Source organism: Elaeis guineensis, chromosome 9, assembly GCF_000442705.2.
Source record: "Elaeis guineensis isolate ETL-2024a chromosome 9, EG11, whole genome shotgun sequence".
Lineage (NCBI taxonomy): Eukaryota > Viridiplantae > Streptophyta > Magnoliopsida > Arecales > Arecaceae > Elaeis > Elaeis guineensis.
Window position 1 is genome coordinate 9,593,773 of NC_026001.2, and position 21,071 is coordinate 9,614,843.

A 21,071-nucleotide genomic window follows, 5' to 3' on the forward strand; every position below is an offset into this window, starting at 1 on the left:
GATCGATCTTAAGAGTGGTTACCATCAAGTAAGGATTAGACCGGGAGATGAGTGGAAAACTGCTTTCAAGACAAAAAATGGTTTATATGAGTGGATGGTGATGCCATTTGGATTATCTAATGCTCCTAGTACCTTCATGAGGTTGATGACCCAAGTACTACGACCATTTATAGGAGTATTTGTAGTCGTATATTTTGATGACATTTTGATCTATAGTCGAACTAGGGAAGACCATTTAGATCACCTCCAAAGAGTGTGTCAAGTTCTTAAAACAGAAAGCTTGTATGCTAATCCTAAGAAGTGCGCTTTTATGACAGACCATATCATCTTTTTAGGTTTTGTTGTTACCCCCAATGGTGTATCTGCTGATCCTGAAAAGATTAGAGCAATAGTTGAGTGGCCGGTGCCCAAGAGTGTGCATGACGTGCGGAGTTTTCATGGATTAGCAACTTTTTATCGTAGGTTCATAAAAGGGTTTAGCACCATAGTCGCTCCCATCACTGACTGCATTAGAAAGGAAAATTTTGAATGGACTAGGGCAGCCAATAGAGCCTTTCTAGACATTAAGGATAAGATGACTCATGCCCCAATCTTACGTCTCCCTGATTTTTCTAAGGTTTTTGAAGTAGCGTGCGATGCGTCAGGAGTTGGGATTGGTGGTGTCCTTAGTCAAGAAGGTCATCCGGTAGCATACTTTAGCGAGAAACTTAACGATTCTAAACTCAAGTATTCTACCTATGATAAGGAGTTTTATGCGGTAATTCAAGCTTTAAGATATTGGAGGCATTACCTGCTACCGCAAGAATTTGTTTTGTACTCTGACCATGAGGCCCTTAGATTCCTGAATTCTCAAAAGAAATTGAATTATAGACACGGTAGGTGGGTCGAGTTTTTGCAAGCCTATACTTTTGTTTTGAAACACCGTGCAGGTGTAGAGAATCGTGCTGCTGATGCCCTGAGTCGTCGTCATACTTTGCTGTCCACCGTTAGTATAGAAGTTGTTGGTTTTGATAAGATTAAAGAAAATTATGAGGAGTGTCCAGATTTTGGTGACATACTTACCGCTTTACGTAAGGGGCCATCTAGAGAACGTAGTGAATATACCCTTCAGGATGGTTACCTATTTAGAGAAACTAGGCTGTGTATCCCCCGTACATCTTTGAGAGATTTTTTAGTTTGGAAATTACATGCTGGAGGATTAGCTGGACACTTTGGTAGGAATAAAACTATAGAGTTGGTAGAAGCCCAGTTCTTTTGGCCAAGCTTGAAAAGAGATGTCGTCCGAATTGTTGCCCAATGTAGAACATGTGCCGTGGCCAAGCAGAGAAAACAAAACACCGGCTTATATACACCCTTACCTATACCAGACTATCCTTGGCAAGATGTTAGTATGGATTTTGTTTTGGGATTACCTAGGACAGCCAGGAAGCATGATTCCATTCTAGTGGTTGTAGATAGATTTTCAAAAATGACCCATTTCTTGCCCTGTTGCCAAACGTCTGATGCGTCGAAAGTTGCAAGGATATACTTTGATGAGATTGTTAGACTACATGGATTGCCTAAAACCATTGTTTCTGATAGGGATGTTAGATTTATGAGCTACTTTTGGAAAACCCTATGGCATCTTTTAGGCACAAAACTAAAGTTTTCTTCTGCCTATCATCCGCAAACAGACGGTCAGACCGAAGTGGTTAATAGGAGTCTTGGAAATCTTTTGTGTTGCTTGATTGGGGAACATATGGGTAACTGGGATCTTTTGCTGCCCCGAGCCGAATTTGCATATAATAGCTCTGTTAATAGGTCCATTGGCATGAGTCCTTTTGAAGTAGTTCATGGATATCAACCTAGAAAACCAATAGACCTCATCCCACTACCCATGCATGCTAGGATTTCCGAATCTGCAGAGTCATTTGCACAGCATGTCAAGAGTCTGCATAAAGAGATCAGTAAAAAAATTAGTATGAGTAATAAAGTTTATAAACAGAATGCAGATTCTCATCGACGTGTTCAAGAGTTTGCAGAGGGAGACTATGTGATGGTTCGATTGAGGCCTGAACGGTTTCCTCCCGGAACCGTGAAGAAGTTACATGCCCGAGGAGCAGGTCCATTTAAGATCATAAAGAAAATCGGATCAAATGCGTATGTTGTGGACCTACCTTCTGATTTTGGAATTAGCTCTACTTTTAACATTACAGATCTTGTCGCCTATAAAAAACCAATTCGGATACCTAGTGAGCCATTTGAGCCTGAACCAACCTTTGAGAGCGAACCTATCCCTGAGTGTCCACCAGCCAAAATGTCAGCAAAACACGATCAGATTGAGAGAATTTTGGATGAGCAGATCCTTTCCACCCGGAGTCGAGGCTATCAGCGGTATCTGGTCAGATGGCGAGGTCGACCGGAGTCTGAAGATACCTGGATCACTCGAGAAGAGCTGCAACGCATTGATCCCGATCTACTTGAGCGTCACCAGAGCGAAATCGATCCACACTCGACAGGGTCGAGTTTTTCCCACCTCGGGAGAATTGGTGCGGACATCAGAGCCATCAAAAATTGGCAACATAATTTAAGTTCGATTTGGATCGAAGAAGCCTCATTAAATTGATTCTACTTCAGTTATTTATTTTCAGTCAATAAATTTTAATGCATTTGGCTTTGGGTCCATAGGGCCATACTTGGATTTGTCCACGTCACCTTTGGAGCCACCACTCTCCACATGCCAAGAGAAGAATATGCATGCCAGCATATGCCGTGCTCATGCCAAGTTGTGTCAAGCATCAAGCACCCACATGAAATTCCATTTCTTCCTTAGAATTCCTTAAGAGTTCTTGGCTACTTACTTATTTTGTTGAAGGCTGATTTCTTTCCTATGGTAGATTATAATGCTTTACTTTTTTGTGGAGGGTTGATTTCTTCCTTGTAAAAATAAGAGATTCTTAAACAAATAGGACCCTTAGAGTCCTATATAAATCCTTGTATCTTTCATGAAAAAAAATAATGAATGATTTTACAAACTCCACAAATACTTGTGTCAATCGCTCCGAGAGGGAGAGGGTGTGAGACCCAAAATCGCCCCATAAGGGGAGGGTGTGAGGCCCACTTTCTATCCTATTCCTTCTACTTAAGATTCAGTGTTCCTGCGACTCTGATCGACTCCACCATCTACCCACGCAAGCCTATTCCGTCAAGAGAAGATCTGTCTCCTCCAGAATATTCATCTGTCGTGCTGAGAGAAGGAGTGATTTCTTATTCTACAGATCATATGCTGTCAAGGACCTTCGTTCCTTAACAGTTGATCTTTGATTTTTTTTTTTTTATCCGATGTTGGTAAAGACCTAGTTCTTTATCGATGGATCTGTTTGGTTAAAAGATTAAGAGCCCTAATCAGAGTAGTTTCTTAACTACCACGATCCGGATTCTTATCATCTTCTCGGATTTTCTCACGGGTTTAATGTTTTATTTTCTCTCGTTCCATTCTTATTTCTTTTTTTTGCATCTACTCGTGAGCATGTTTAATTTCTGCTATCTGTTTATGAAATTTTTTATTACTAATTGTTTACTGATCTCTCGAATGGCATTCGTCTGTATCATTTAGATTGATCTCGCTTTAGTCTCGTATCAATCAATCACGCCTCCTGAGCAGAGTATAGGCAACTATACTGTCTGTCCTGGGAATAATGAGCCCCTGGTCGGACGTGATTTGTTGTTGATGAACAGAAGAGAGCTTGATTATTAGGATTGATTTTCTTTTTAGGATTGTCCCGCATCACTGAGGGTGCTACGCGGCGATAGGATTGTGCTGGAGGGGAAGAAGGGGAGCAGAGGACATTATTACCTGGCAGGGAGCCCAGTGCGAGGTGGAGCATCGGGAGCCAGGCGGAGTCCAGAGCGAGGTGGAGCTCCAGGAGGCGGATCGGGCACGAGACAGGAGACTCGGGAGGACGAGAGGCGACGTCGCAAGGTAAGATTCCTATTGCCGCAGGATGATGCCCCGAGCAGGTCTCAAGTCAGGAGGAGCACAGCATACGATGGAGATGGGATCGAGCAGCCTGGCTCGACTCCCATGTTTGCCCATCCATGATCAGCAGGCGATTGCCCCAGGGCATGGGGGCGAGGAGATCCAGAAGCTCTCGGAGTTTGGAGGATGCCGAATATCGAGTCGAGGTGGAGATTGTTAGGATTTGACGCCTCGAGATTCAGCCTACATTGAGCCCACAACGAGGTTCGCGGTGAAAAACGGAGTCCAACGAGACCAAGATCACCTGAAACGGAGCTCGGATGGAGGAGATACGAGCTTTTGAAGTCGGCACGAGAATCGAGGCGGCGGAGGATCGCCGACGACCGGCGGCGGGCGGGACGCGCGTCCCAGGCCCGCGTGGGATGCGGGACCCTGGCCCGCGCGGGACGCGCGACCCAGGCCTGCGCGGGACGTGCGACCCAAGCCCAGGCCCGCGCGGGACGCGCGACCCAGGCCCAGGCCCGCACGGGACGCGCGACCCAGCGGCCTGCTGGCCCCTTGCCCCAGCCCACCGTGGACCGGGTGGTCCACGGAGCGGTCTGTGGACCGCGTGGGCGTTTCTCACTCGTTTCTCGCGGTCCACGGCACTATTCCGTGGACCGGAGCGCGATCCAACGGTCCAGGTGGCTCCCGGTCTTAATCCGACGGTCCAGGGAGTTTTTTGGCTTTGTTTAGGATTCCTAATCCGTGTCTAATCAAGTTTAAACCCTGTTTATGCCTTTAAAAAGGCCTGAGACAACAGAGGGATGTGGGGGTTCGGTTTCTCGCCGCCGTACGAACCAGAGGAGAGAGAGAGAGGCTAGGGCGCTGAGAGAGAAGGAGCAGGAGGCTCCTAGACAGCGGTTGCCAGGCTCTTCAGAGGTTCAGGGGGGTCTCCAAGAGAGAGAGAGCTTTTGTGAGGGGAACTTCATGTGAGAGAGAATTGGGTGTACAAGGGTTGAGGGTGAGGTCTCCTCTTGTAAAATTTTTTTTTCATAGTGAAGTTTGCATGCCCCGTGGAGGCGAGCCCTTTTGTGGCTGATCCACGTATTTTGATTGTTTTTTCTTTTATTTTGTTTCTTCTTTCTTTCTGCTGTATCGCGTGGTACTGAAAGGATCTTGGAAGGTGATGTCCTGGCCAGACATCCACCCAACACTGCAGAATTCTCACTTTTCTTGAAACGAGAAAGGGCTAATGGTTGGCCAATAAATGTCTTACAAGGAGCAAAATGGGGGGGGAAAAATTTCAAAAAAGTTGTCCAAGCGTCCTTCTAAAGAAAACATAGGCAGTACCAAATACATGACAGACCAGTGGGAATGGATCAATCAAGCATTCAACAATCTCATGGACATATCTAGTAAAAGGACTTCCTCAAGGAGTGTGAAGTATTCAGTACTTTCAAAAGAATGAAGGAATTTAAGGTGCAAATCATCAATCATCAATCTCTACAAAACTATCTGGGAACTATCCCATTGCAATGCCCAAATGGATGCAACCGAGGGGAAGAGAATTTTGTACTGTTGCTTTTAGGCTGTGGTTAATATTAGTGGTCTTCCAATTGGATTGTGGGAAGAATTTGCCCTGGTTCTTCAAGTCCTACCTTTTAGTCTTGTTGAAAGTTACTGGAATGGGCCGTTTTCCTCATGGCTCTTTTCACTTTTTGACTCATTAGTGATTTGCTTTGGCAGTCCTTATAGTTTCTTATAATAGATTTTATTGGCTCTCTTGCATGTCTGAATACTAGACTGGCTAAGGTTCTGTTTATCGGAGTCTCGCAAAGATGGAATAGCTAGGACTGCTGGCTTACACCTATTTTTCTGATCTGGCCTTGAAAGAAACTATGGAATCATTTTAGTATTTAGTGCAAGGTAACAAATTATCCTCAACTTTATTAAGCTTTTCAGCATCTTCGTACTGCCATGGTGTCATTGGATAACCAGAGTCGCTGGAGCTGGTTCATCTACAAAAGCAATTTTTCAATCACACTTTTCTAAAACTTCTTCTACTGATTACCAAGATTGAAGTTGAATGTCAAGCATTGTCCCAAGCATCATCATCTTGTAGTCCTTGCAGCATAAGACACTGTTAACCAACACTGACATGGCATCCTCATGAAAATTTATTTTGCCAGATTTCATATCCTTCTTTTTATTTTCAAGTGCTAACTACAAAGTTGATCATAGATAAAGAATCATGCTATAGCTATTGTTATATGCGAACTTTCAATTATCTTCAAAATTACTTTCTTCAAACTTGCTTTGCACTTCTTAATCTGATGCTTTGTCTGATCCAGCTGATGCTAGTGCTGGATGATATCCAATTGTTGCTAGCACAAAGTAAAAGTTGGTGCAGGCGTGGATGCCACAAGTTGTCGTGCTTGGCGATGCGCTCTTGTGAAGCTTATTAAATGCACCCCAGGGCTCATTTAGGCTGGGACCCTTTTGCTTTTCTAAATATTGTATGTGTAGGTTTCAATTGGATCGTTACGTGCTTCCCAGGGTTCGCCGTATCGGACCGAATCATCCGATACGAGACGTACCAAGCGTACTTTACCGATCCAATTCAGATTTTTTTTTTTCGAAAAACTCTCCGAACCGCATCGAACCGCTCGATTCGATCTAGTTCGTTTCCATACCGTCCAAAACCCGACGGTATGGATCGGTTTGGTCCGGTTCGGCGTGAACCGAACCATGCCGACATGCCCATATACATAAAGTGGGGAGGGGGGTGGGGTCAGAGATCTTTTAAATCATTGAGCCTGTTTAGAATTCTCTGAGAAGTCTCAGAGAACTCCCGAGGACCTGAAGCTTATAAAGGTCTCAACGAAACCGTTGAGACCTCCGAAAAATTAAAAAAAAAGAAAAAAACTCCATCAAATTGTAAGAGTGGTTCGAGGAGAGGCTGATCTTTGGCCGGAGGTAAGATAATGTGTTATTTTCTTAGTAAATATTTTTTTTATTTTTGTTGTTAAAAATAGGATAAGAATGAGAAAGAATGAAAATAAGAGAAAATCATGTCAAAATCTTGTGATTTTGGGATGATTTAATTATATGTGATAGATCTTTGGAAGATCTACACGATGACATCAAAATTGTTAATTTTTATTAATTATATATTTTTTAAAATATTTTTAAATATTTATTTATTTAAAAATTAAAAAAAATAAATTAAAAAAAAAAATCAGAGTTTGGGAATCATGTTTAGAATGATTCAAGCTACTTAAATCTAATTTTAAATTTTTTTTCAAATATTTGAAATTAAAAAATTATTTTTTTTAATTATTTAAATTAAAAAATTTAATTATAAAATAAAAAATATATAAAAATAGTGTTATATTTTAGTTAATTTAAAAATATTATTTGAAGCATATAACATATTTATTTTAAATTTATAAGTTTTAAAATAATTATTAAAATTATTTTAAAATTATATATAATTATTTTAATTATCGTTAAACTATCATATTTTGTTGTACTTGCATATATTTATAAGAAAAAAATTTAGAGCATGGCGTTCGTTCACTTTAATTAATCAGCTATTTTATTGTATATATTTATTTATATAAAAATTATTAAAAAAATAAAAAAATAAAAATTCAGTGTTAGTTTTGAAATTGAGAATAATGTTTAGAATGATTAAAAACAATTGAAATATTTAAATCTAACTCGAATTTTTTTTGAAATTCTTTTTGTAAATATTTAAATAGTAAAAAATATTATCAAATAAAAAATATATGTAATTAGTGTTATATTACAGGTAATTCAAAATAATTAGTATTTTGTTATACCTGCAGAAATGAGTAAGAAGAAAGATCCAGAGCGTGACATCGGTTGGGATCATGGCGAGATGCTCTCGGCTCGGCATCATTGGAGATGCAAATAGTGCAACACAGAGTTCAAGAAAGAAGGAGTGACTAGGTTGAAGCAGCATCTGACTGGTGGTTATCCTGATGTGTCCATGTGTCAGAAATGTCCGCAAGAGGTCCGATAATTGATGAAAAAGCACTTTGCTAATTTGAAAGCAGTGAAGGAAAGGGCAAAGCAGAAAAAGATGAAGTAGACCGTCGAGCTGCAGAGCCACCTTCTTATCACTCTAGAGAGTCAGAGGAAGCTTCTGCTCCAGATGATGAGGAGGCACAGATTGAGACTACCATTCAGACGAGCTTGGCGGATCAGTACCAGCAGGAGGAGATGGCCCGGTACAGAGAGCGATTCGGACCATCGTGCTATGAATCAGGATCTGGATCAGCGACTGGTAGGGGAGAATTTGAGTTAAGGAGGACTACCTCAGTCAGAAAGCCTGGTGGTAGAGGGAGCAGACGCAGCATGTCTTCTTTGTTGGGAGCTTTTGGCAGTAGGAGGAGATCCTCCAGAGATATTCCAGCAGGAGCCAGCATTCAGGATTTGGATCCACATGCTTTGCCCAGCAAGGATTCAAAACAGCAGAGAATTAACAGTATGCTGAAAAAAGATAAGAAGAAGGATATGTGGAGAGCTATTGGATCATGATTTTATTTCAGCCATATTTCAGTAAATGCAGCAGCCAATCCTTACTACCGATCTGCTATTTCAGCCATAGAAGCTGCCTACCAGGGTGTAAATCCTCCAAGATCTAAGGACATCTATGGTCAGCTTCTTGACAGCAATAAAGAGGATCTGCAGAGATAGATTGCTTCTTACAAAAATAAATGACCTACATACGGTCTGACAGTGATGTGTGATGGTTGGACAGGTCCTACTAGGCAGAGTATCATTAATTTTTTGACATACTGTGATGGAAAAATATTTTTTCACATGATGCAACTGCGGACGATCTTGCACGTGGAGTAGGATCCATGGATGTATCTGGATCATCCTCGCATTATGGATCCTATTATCCACAGCCACCTTATGATCCATATGCATATGGTGCATCCGAGGCATCATTTTCTAGTGGTTACTACCCTATGCAGTCTGGAGCATCTTACGGATCAAATTTTGCTACTGGCATATTTGGATGGGCTCCTCCACAACCGTACCATCATCTCGAGGATACTTCTCAGAGTCAGAATTTTAGCGAGAGGTCTGAGATGTCTTACAATCCAGAGAGGATGTCTTATGGGATGATGAATATTCGAGAGTACAGTGCAGCTTGGCTAGAGGGTTGGACTGATGTCCCTTCAGTCTATGTTGATGATCCAGACATCTACGAGCGTCACAGACACTCGACAAGAAATTAAATGCAGAGTACATCTTAAGGTTCGTATATTAGTTATTGCGCTTTGTACTTAAATATTTAGATACATTTTAATGCGTATTTTATATATTTTTTCTTTAGTTTTAAGATGACATAGTTGAAATATAATGTAAATAAATATGTGTTTGAAATTTTGGATCAAGAGTCTTTGTACCGCAACCTAACTCCAAATTGAACCCAAATATATCAATAATATGCAATATAATGCCATATTAAGGTTGTATTTATCAATTATTAACTTCAAAAATTCAAAAAAAAAATTTAAAAATCGAAAAAAATATTGTGTACCGGTACCGGATCGGTACGCCTAGACGTACCGTATGTCGGTACGGTATGGTACCGGTACTGTACCATATTGGTCTGGCATCGGCACGCCGTCCGATACCAATACAGCAAATCTTGGTGCTTCCTTTAGTGGATTGCATTATATAGGGTTGTTCACCAGTTACCTGTCACTTTCTATTTTGGGGGTTTCTTGTCCCTGGCCACTCATGGCTCGTCTATGGTGAAAGGATAGTGCAACTCTTGAACTGGACTACCTGTTACCCGTTGTGTTCCTGCTTATCAATTTCTTTTTACAGTATCAGATGTTCTTATTTTTCATGTTAGCAGTTTGATTTTTTTTTTTTTAAATATACAAAGAACTATGATATCTGAATGTGCAGAGCTCTTTTGAGATTCCTTTCTTTTCTTTCCTGAGAAATCCAACCTATCTCACTTCTTTTCACTTATTTGCAAATTCTACAGTCAGTATGTGATATCTTTTTTCAGATTTATATTTATAGAAAAGCTTTTACTTCAAATCCTTCTTGTTGGTTTCCATGATCAAGATTTCCTCTGGGCCATATCTGAAGATTTTGTTGAGGTGGCTGTAGAGTCATCAATGGACCAATATAGCTTCAAAAAGGATTTTGAGTAGACTCCTTCCCAGATACCCACTGTTCCTTTGTCTATTCTTCTTGAAATATCAAGGTTAGGTGGCTCTTCTTAATATGACATGCCATTGGCTGGTTTGGTTTTTCAGTGCATGTGCTCATCAATGTTCAAACTAGAGAACCTGCTAATTCTTTGTATATTCTCCAAGTCATTTCCTTTGGACTTTGGTCTTCACCATTTTAAAGAACTCTGAAATATTAATCTGGCAAAGCTATGATAGTGATGTACATAGCTTGACAAGCACTTGTTCGATAGCTTGCATTTGTAGAATGATGGCTGCCTGCTACAAGAAATCATGCGAGTCATTGCTCTTGTTTGGCTGAGTGCATTGCATTTTATGCATGGTAAATTATCCAAGTTGATTCGACATTTTGTGCTTCTTTAGATGATCTTTTTTTATTGATTATACTTAACTGTTGTATCTCGTACTATAAGGACAAGATATTTGAAATAGAATGCCGAGCTTTCATTATCATCCTTTTTGTGTGCAGACTGGTTAAAATGTGGAAATCTTTGCTGGATTGTCATCGGAAGCAGTTACAAGCCATCGTTGATCGCAAAAGCCAGAGTCTCGCAGCAAAGACTGGAAGCACCAAAGCCAAACAATTGCAAAGGCTACCAAGGAACTGGAGGTGGATCTCTTAAACTGGTTGCATTGTTTTAAGGAATGGATCAGCACTCAGAAAGCTTATAATGAAGCATAGAATGGATGGTTAATGAAATGGCTCCCAGAAGAACTGGAACAAACACCTGATGGGGTTGCGCCTTTCTCCCCAGGCCGGATTGGAGCTCCTGCGTATATATCATCTCTAATGATTGGTTCCATGCAATTAAAAGTATTTCTGAAGACAAAGCAACTGAAACAATACATGATTTTTCTGTGATTGCACATAAATTATGGGAGAGTCAAAGCAAGGAACAGAACCTAAGACTAAAGGCAAGGTATCTATCCAGAGATTATGACAGAAGACATAAATCTCTGCAGCAGGACAGTGGGATGAATGGGCGCATGGATATAGTGTCAGTTACTGAGAATGGTGAGGAACACCATGATGATCGCTTGACTGAATTGGACTCGATGAAGAAAAGATTGGAAGTGAAGCCAAACATGAGGAAACTGTGAAGCAAGTCCAAGATGCAGCTTCCAGTATTTTGCAGACTGGTTTAATTCCTATATTTGAAGCCTTAGAAACTTTTAGTTCAGAGACACTTAAGGCTTACGAGGGGGTTAGATTGCCAAATGAAAGGGGATCATAAGCACACAAACATATTAACAATTATAACCAATTTATGTTGGGTTTCAACCAAGCAAACCCCTTCTGGTCCAGCGAAAGAAATATGTATAATAACACCATTCTCACTCTGGATCAAATTCTGATAGCACTTCTCACCATCACTCTTGGAGTCTACTGTAAGGTGAGATCACCAGAGTTGTTTGGGACCCCTTTTAGAAAGCCATCTAATTGCGGGTTCCCTCAGAAACCTTAGGGTTACTGATTCAACAAGAAGCATCTTCGGGACAGTTAGAGAGATGTACAGCATTCATTCATTGGTTTATTGATCGATTGGTAGGATTTTTAGAGGTCATGATGGTTGCTGTTGGTTGTGATTCATGATGAGGTACATTCAAATTTTGCAACAGGCTGATTGATCAATGGAAAGGTAGTGACTGGATTCTTCCTCTAGTGGTTTGTAGGCTTCAATTTGATATCAGATGAGCCAACAGCATTGTACTACTAACTAAACAGGGAATTTTGTGGTATATCAAGCTGAAAAGGAATTTTGTTGGATCTTGGTCATGCTTTGCAGATTTTTGAGTGGCTTTTCGAGTGCTGCTGGGGGTCAGTTCCATTGCTGGATAATTGATCAGATGGCTGGCAATAAATCGTCAATAGAGATACCTATGGCATTGAAATGTGCAGTATCAATTGTAAGAGCGCGTGCATGGTGGGCAGATGCCCTTGTCTGTATACCGTGTCTCCCCTCTGATGACTTGCTGAGAAGTGTGGTTTGTGTCTTGTATCCAAATTTCATGATCATAGTTGAACATTCTAGCACCCCAATCCTACTTCAGAAAAAGTAGAATATCGCTGTTTGTGGATCCTCTTTGATCAATAATTTTGTGAGCAATTAGATAAATTGTTGACAAAAATACTGTTCCATGTTCACATACTTAAAAGGTTGAGCCTCCATGAAGCCACATGCAATTTTTTGTCAGCAATCTTGCTACCGAGTCACCCGACAAGTAAATCATGTTCGATGGTAATTTTAAAGACACTGCTACGTTGCAAACCTCATTTTTTTTACCACTCAAAGCTGACTGTACTTACAAATGTATGATTGTACATGTTTGATAGATTTATTTTATTTTAATTTTTTAAGCTGTTGTTTTCCATGATTGCACTGTGGCAGATGTGTTCTTTTATGTAAATATGTGAACCCAATATTCTCCAGAAGTCATACTGTTCTGCATGCAGATCATCAAATTGAATTCCATGCCCCATCTGCCATCTGATCATGACCTAACTTGTATTCCCCGAACAATTTTAGCATACCCTTTCTTCCATATCCTAGTCCTACAAAAGCACAAGGGTTAACTGGTAGACGAAACATAATATCAGAAAGCTCAAGAGGCAAAATGCAAGCATACAAGCTTCAAGATTTGTAATAGCAGCTTCATCACAGTGGCCTACATAAGCAGCGATTATAAACGCTCAGAAGTTGGCTTGCAGTGCTTATCGGCCGAATGCAAATCAAGCCCTTTGTGTTTGTTTTGTAGCATAGTCACCCAGAACCTTCACAATGATTCAAAAGTGAACAACAGATGATTTAAATCCAATTTCATGGATACGGTCATAAGTCCACTTAAGAGGTACCACACATAACATCCTTTAGCACTCTTGAATGGTTGAGCTGAAGTCTGAACCGTGACTGCATGCATTTCAATCTCTTGATAAAAAAGATAACAGCCAGTGCAGCACAAAAAGATCTTTAACAAGCAGGCAAGACGTCTGACCATCATCACTTAATAGATTCAACAAATCAATCACAATTTTATGCAGACACGCCTGCATCCTTAAGATTTAATATTGATTTTTTTGATATGTGGTATGGTTAAAGCTCAACCATTTCATGTGAAGCAAACATAAGTAAAAAAAACAGCTACAAGGTGAGGTGATTATTAATGGGGAGGGCATGCAGTTTCCAATGATGAATCCATTTCACAAGCACCAAAAGCTGAGTTCTCACAGTGACAACATGAGTATGAAAAACGAACATATGATACAGCAAGTGCAAGGGATTGAATACCTAACACCAATAAAAATACCGACCATGTTACCTCTGGCTTTAGGATACTTCTTGATGCAAGAATTGCCTAATCTGAAATTAGTTCAGTTGACAGTGAATAAGAAATATCAACACTAATTGTTTCCTCATTGCTATAACCATTGCATCATTTGCAAAATAAAAAGAATTTCATGGAGGAGCAATCTTTGTACATATGAAAACCAAGGAGTCTTTCAAGTTTACATAATGTTTGTGTTATGCATTACGAGTAAGGGCATCGACACTGCAGATCTTCGAACACAGCAAGAAGGCACTTAGACTAGCCCAATAGATCTCGAGATAATGAGCCACCAAGTCTGCCAGCCCTGACAAATCAAAGATTCAAATTATATATTAATGGAGGAAAGGTATACTATTATCAGAGCCACCAAATGGAAAGGAGGAGATCACACAGCATGTTTTATTGTGGATCATTAACCCAAAAATAATATATTATACTACCTTGAGCGCATGCAAAGGGTAGCTGATCATCCGCAATGCACTCTCTATCAATTTTGATGATCATCATCATCTTTCATATATTTTTCCTGCACTGCTGCTGTTGTAATCATCTGTTAAGGAGACTTTTTTGTCAGATAATGGAAAGGAGGCTATGTCATAAAAACATCAACCAGTAGCCCATGCTTGAATGCTTGAATTTAACCATATACACCCAGGTACTTATGAATCTGATGATGCAAAGGCAAAAGCAGGTTCTGATGAATGCTATCAAAACAAGTTTTAACTTAGTCATGCTGTTTTGCCTATATATCAAGGAAAACTATCAAGCTTTTAAGTCTTTAAGAATGCTGTTGCAGGCTTCATAGAACTTATTCAAAAAACAAAAAAAATTATTGGTTATTGTTTGATAGGAAGACAGCATAAACCAAGCAACTGGGTGGGGGGGGAGGAGACGGGAAATCAGAAAAAAGGATATCGGTAATAGTCCCAATCAAGAGGTGCAGCCGCAATTTTGCTGAACTCCACAACACTCCCTTGTATGCTGGCAAATATATATCCGTTGCTTTTATCAATCAGCTTCACTAGATTCCCAACACTTTCCTTGTCCTGGAAAGTGAAACACATGTCCACTGTGAAAACAACAATAATATATCAATAAATTAAATTTAAAAGAAATAGATAGGCAGACATGCCTGAATGTCCAAGGTCGTAAAGTTAACCAGGCTGAAATCTTCAACGACATCACAGAGCTCCTTGGTGAGTTTTCTGCAATCAGTTTAACCAAGCAGCTCAGTAAATAAGATAAATCTGAACACATATAATATCTGATTAAGGAAACCTGATTAATATTTTTCCAGATATCGATGGATGTTGTACACTGAATGATTTAACAAACTATGCATGAATGATTCCCGGACATTGTAGCAAGATTTAGAGAAATTTAAAATCGACTATGTTATAGAATGATGAGAATATCAGCTTATCATGACTAGTGCAAAAGTAGCTGAAGGAAGTCAGTGTACAGAAATCTGCAAAATATTCAGACTGCAAGAAACACCTGTATTTGGCTGAACGAGGATCCTGATCAAGGTGGTGCTGTAAATAAGATAAATCTTGAACATCTGTGTAGAACTCAAGGTTGTAAGCTGCAAAAAAAGTATCAGCAGATCAATCACTCCCGATTGTACATGCATTCATATGAAAGCAGTGTGCCTTACAATTCACCAGCAAGATACTAGATATTTTGACCATACCTAGCTTCCCATAGCTCTCAATAAGATCGATCTTAGACAAGACGTTGATGTGAGGAGTTCCAAATGTAGCATTGTTGTTAGTGAGAGAAGCAGTGCACTCACATATTTTCCAGGATCACAGCATAAGTGGGCATCAACTAGGTGAACAGCAGTCAACTGGATGACATAAAACAAATATATAGATATTCTTAGAAACTTCTCATGTAAGGTCAGTTATATAAGCCTAGAAAGAACATTCACAGACAAATAAGAACCACCACATTGTTACAAATAACATACCCGAAGGTTCAACTTCTTGACCAGTTTAGTGATAATGTTCTTTGCATTTGAATGAAGGAAGAAGAGTTCAACTTGGCCAGGAAAATCAAATAAAAGATAGTGATCTGCAGTAATAAGCAGGGCAGTCAGAAATGCTAAATTTTTTAAAGCAATTGGCTTCACTCACTAACTGACAAGTTCACCTCTTTAAGAATCATTAGTATCTATTTTTGCAATTTAGAAAGAGGTTTAGAAGAGCAAAAAAGGAGAAACCCGGAATCCCAACTGGAATCGAGTTTGTAGGTTTGATTGAATTTTTTAAGTCCACGCCAAGGTATTATCAACTTTTCCATGGCAAATTGCAGTCATGCATACTTTACGGAGACTTATGGGCTATCGCATGATAAATGGATCCCATACCATGATGACAAATGTGCATGCAGTAATGTTATATGATGATATTTAGATCCTTCTACATCTCACAAAACAAACATGAAGATACAGTTAAAAAATAAAGGGGTAATTATGCTTTTGGTCCTCTAAATTTAGGTCAGGTTTTTAAAAGTTTCTAAACTTCAAAAGCTCAAATTTGTTCCCTTTTTTTTTTTCCAACTATTTTAATGTAGTCTTTTTTCCGGATTCCGGCCATTTTCTCTCACAAGAAGTCCCTGTTGACATTAACTTGAGATCATATGGCTGATTACAAGGCAGAAACTGCTTAGATGGGTGATATCATGGCCAATTAATGATGACATAGCATATGAGTGATGACGTAATATATAGATGATGACGTGGCATAACAGATAAAAGTTTAATTTGGATGACACAGCATATGGGAGATGACATTGCACTTGGCGACTAGCCACTTTTGGATAGAAAATTCTCCAGCAAGTGCCACATTATCATCTATATGCCACATCATCAAAATAAAAATTCATCCGTTATGCCATGTCATCACTAATCTACTGCATAATCGGCCACGTAATCACATGTTAATGCCAACAGGGAGTTCCGATAAGAGAAAGCGGCCAGAGTCTAGGATAAGGACTCAATTAAAATAGTTGCAGAAAAAATAGGGACCAAATTTGAGCTTTTTGAAGTTTAGGAACTTATTAAAAACCCGACATAAACTAGAGGACCAAAAACATAATTAACCCAAAAATAAATAATGCTAAAGAATCCAAATGGTCCATTCATACCACAAGATTGTATCCAGATTTCTATCAATTTGCATGCCCAAATCAATCCTAGAGGTTGCAACAAGATCTCAAACATGTTTTCTTTGTATATTATTGAACTTGCTCATATTTTTATGACTTAAGGCCATAATTTAGTATGATAATTACCAATATATTCTTCGTAATTTATCTAAATTATCAGAAAACATGCGCCATCTTTTTATTTGGTATCATCTTAAAAATTCAGGTTCCAACAATGCTTGTGAGGGTTGTAGCTTCCATTACAGCTACACCTTTAATTATGTCTTGTCTTTATCCAAGTATTATGTGTTAAAGAAGATTCTGCTGCTCAGTTTTTTCGGATCAAACACACATAACCAAGGAATAGTAGGGCCATAGGGAGAGTGGGGGGAAGAAGAGAAAATCATTGAAATCACTTGCAGCAAGAAGTTTTACATTTAAATAAAGGTCACGAACATTTTGTAGTTATCTTGCATATTTGATTAAATAGAAACCAATTTTAACATAGACTGGGAAGGTGAATGGGGGAAGCCAAAAAGTCACCTCAATTTCCCTGTGGTCTTTCATCCGTGAATCAAAATTTGTAGATCTTACTCCCTCTAAAATGGTGAGCATTGGGAATCAAACTTCAGATACTGCTCCATGGTTGTTGTATATATTTGAAATCAGAAAAATGGTGAGGAAAGATAAAGGCATTGTAATTCTTGGCTCATCGCTATGTTCACATCAAAAGGAGCAATTTAATGTGTACTTGAAGGGACCTTGAAAACAATTTCATAAGCATTTTCCACAACGGTGATAAATTCAGATGGTAGGTTTTATACATCATTACATAGACCGCAGATATAGAAGCAAAGAAACTTGTCTATGTTTTCAAACAAATTTTAAGGATTGCTGTTGTTGGCCTTAAAAATGTTCATCATGGAGAACAGTCTTGCTAGATAGTGTTGGGCAACAAGATTTGCATGTGGCACACATTTCATGCTGTATAACATTTTAAGGAACAGCTTTTTTTTATTTGAAAAACAATGACCAATTTTGACCTTTACCTTGATAGATAGGAGTACTGATGATGCAAAAATATTCACTTTCAAAAAAATTAGCTCTCACCAGAGAAATAATAAAAGAAAAGGAATGACAATATAAGCACTCAAGCCATCATACCAAACAAGAAACTTGCCAACGGGAACCATCAAAGCCTTACCACATAAAATAAAAGACCTTATGATACTCACCATTAAGAAGAGGCTTCAATTTGGACTCTAGCCAGTCAATATTTTTCTCCAGGTAGTCCATGCAATAAACAAGACCTAATCAAACAGACCATTAAATATATAAGGAGCATGTTATCTAATATCAAGAACCATATGGAACAACCATGCATCAGTGGATAGCTTGTATAGAAGATGTAACTGTGTTTTCTGTGTTAGAGAAGAAAGCAATCCATCAGATTTTTACCTCCATTTGGACCAAGAGAATGTTCTGCCATAACATCACTCAGTTTAATAAGATCTTCAATATTTACAGCACATTCATATCTAAATATCTTGTTAAGAAAAGCCACCAGGCACTTGTTAAACAAAGACTGGCTTTTTGCCCCATTATAGATTAGATAGACACTGAATGCAAGAAAATTTAAAGGTGGAAAGGATACGGCAATGCATCATTTGCTGGATCCAAATTGATAACAGCCACTTTCCTGCAGGGATAGGGCTACTGACATTATACGGTGAACATTGAGCACCAAATACACATACCAAAAAAAAAAAACTTCTAACAAAGTATGCAGCACGATGGACAGCGATCAATTTGGTTATATGTCATTTGTTATGGATCATGGAAATTAATTAACAGTTGGATCTCATCCAAGGCTAAGTCATCTAGGATGGAATAGTTTTTAATCCCTTCTGACTACTTGCCAAAACTTCCTTTGTACCCTCCTCTCTTTTATCCTTACAACTTTATAAGTGAAATTGTTCTTCATCAAGATGTCAATAGCTTCTCTTAAACTCAGATAATGGAGGCTTATGTTTGCTATGAAACATATCATTACAAAATAAGATTGAAGAAGTGATTCCTCATAAGGATGCCTGTCTTCAGGATGACAAATTACTACATCAATATCATTCACCATATGGAGTGAAACAAATAGAGAAAACACTGGGCATGAAAAAATGACTAAATTCAATATACATTTGAGTTCGCATGTCAATACCTTTCATCTTGATGAATAAAAATTGATTTTTTTAAAAGAAAAAAAAAAACCCAGCAAATCATGATTTGCCAAACCAAACGACTAAAATTTGAAGTTAACCTTGTATCCTTCATGAATATTGAGCATCCTAAATCAGCAGTTATCCTTAAAAGAACTTATTTTTATGGCCTCCAAACTTTATATGCATGAAGAGTAACTAGCCTTAACTAATGTTTCGAGAAACTAATTAAATCCACAGACAAAGTAGTAGCTTAAGTGGCCAATGCCCAGAAATTAATCACCAAGAGAAGATTTTTACGCTATTGAATACCTGCCGATGAGTTTGAGGAACTGCGACATGCCGTTGCAGTAAGTGGTCTTCCCGGACCCCGGGGGTCCGATCACCACCTGCCCGAAAACCATCCTCTTCTCTCCCTCGACGATACACTGGAAATCAAAACCGAATCTTTGTTCGAGAATTACCGAGAAGAAGAAGAGTGGGAGTTCTTGGAGGTGACCTAAAAAAAATTTGAGAGAGATTTTGGGAGAGGAGAAGCAGCGTGGAGGGTTCTGGAAACGAGTTCGCTTGATGGGTTTTGTTTTCTTCTCTACAGATTGGCGGTCGGTCGGGCGCGTTATGAGAACCGGCTCCGAGTCCTTTTTGACCCAAAAATTGGCAATCAGGATTCTGTAGGGTCCCAGCTCAATAAAACTACCAGCGTATAACCTCGCCCTCCTCCGCCTCCTCGCCGCCTTCGCCGGCCGCCGCGAGGCCCCCCTCCGCGCCCCTGCCCTCAACCTCCTCGGCCCTAAGCCGCTCACACGGCCACAACTTACACGAAAACCCGTATGCTCGAGAAAAAACCCCAATCGCAACCTAAGAAACCCCTCCGATCTCCGTGCTCTCCTTCCTTCCTCCCCCTCCTCCTCTCTCTCCCCCCCGCCGACGGCCTCCCCGCCGCCCTCCGCCTCCTTGGTGCCTTCGCCGGCCGCCGCGAGGCCCCCCTCCGCGCCCCTGCCCTCAACCTCTTCGGGCACTGCCGCTCACACCGGCCCAACCCCACTAAAACCCGTATGCTCGAGAAAAAACCTCAACCGGAACCTACGAAACCCCTCCGATCTCCGTGCTCTCCTTCACCACCGGGCGGTGGGGAGGATGATGGGGAAGGGGAGGAGGCGGAGGCGAGGGAGCAAGTACCGGGTGATGTCGTGGGCGGCGAAGTATGGCGGTCGTCGTACAAGGGGCTCATCGATTTGACCGAGGAGATTTGTGCATGGCCCAAAAGGACACCGAAATGGTTGCGTGCTTCGAATCCGGTGATGATAATACATGTGCATCAGAGGCTACCCTTACGTCTTTGGTCGGGAGTAAAGTAGAGAAGTGAAAAGAATAAGAAAAAAAAATATTTTTTTTGATTGAAAATTTTTTTATTAAAAAAAAAAAAAAAAAGGAATCGAGAATTTTTTTTTTTCTTAACAGATTTGAAGTAGAAGAGATTAAAATTTAATTAATTTTTTATAATTTTTATTTATCTCTCTAATAATAAATATAAAATAATTTTATATTTCGATCTTAAAATTTATATCAAGTTTTCTACTGATTGAGACTCACGGGATGAAAAAAAAAAAAAGTGCTTGAAGCCTCCCATCCGATTGAGATAAAAAAAATCAACAAAAAAAAAAGAAAGAAAGAGAGAAAAAATTAAAATGTAAGACCTTTACCCATTTAATTTTTTTTTTTAATTTTTTTTTTTTTTTGGAGGTCTACAGGGAAAAAAGCGCTCGAGGGAGACAAAGAAGTTTTTTGGTTCTAAAGATAAAAAATAGATAAAAAATTAGTAAAGATATAGAAAAAATCAAAAAAATAAAAAAAATGAAAACAATCAAAAGTTGAGATTTTTTACCATTTAAATTATTTTTTTACTTTTCTTTTTCAGAGAACTGTAGATATAATAGTAAAAAAAGATTGTAATATTTTTTTTTTTTTTTTATTTTTATTAAAAATGAAAGAAATTATTTTCTTTTTTTCTTTAAACTCCCAACTAAGAGAAAAAAAATATACTTCCTTTCTTTTCTCTTCTTACTAATATTTTTTTTTCCTTTTCTTTCCAAATTTCTAATAAAGATGTTAGCTCTATCTTTGATGACAATTAACATTATCTTTTTATCCTCAGAGCTCTCAAAAATGGTTTATTGTGTTCAATTAAAT

At 39.2% G+C, this 21,071-nt stretch overlaps 1 protein-coding gene across 1 annotated transcript; it reads right to left on the bottom strand.

The window, feature by feature from the left end:
* Positions 1-13,585: 13,585 nt before the first annotated feature.
* Positions 13,586-19,896, bottom strand: LOC105051769 (GPN-loop GTPase QQT1). The gene is given in 11 exon segments (XM_073243441.1): positions 13,586-14,059; positions 14,433-14,564; positions 14,651-14,723; positions 15,016-15,103; positions 15,212-15,268; positions 15,271-15,367; positions 15,491-15,594; positions 17,904-17,978; positions 18,127-18,206; positions 18,323-18,367; positions 19,194-19,896. Coding segments are annotated over 11 exon segments (897 nt in total). The 5' UTR covers positions 19,286-19,896; the 3' UTR covers positions 13,586-14,005.
* Between the last annotated feature and the right edge of the window lie 1,175 nt (positions 19,897-21,071).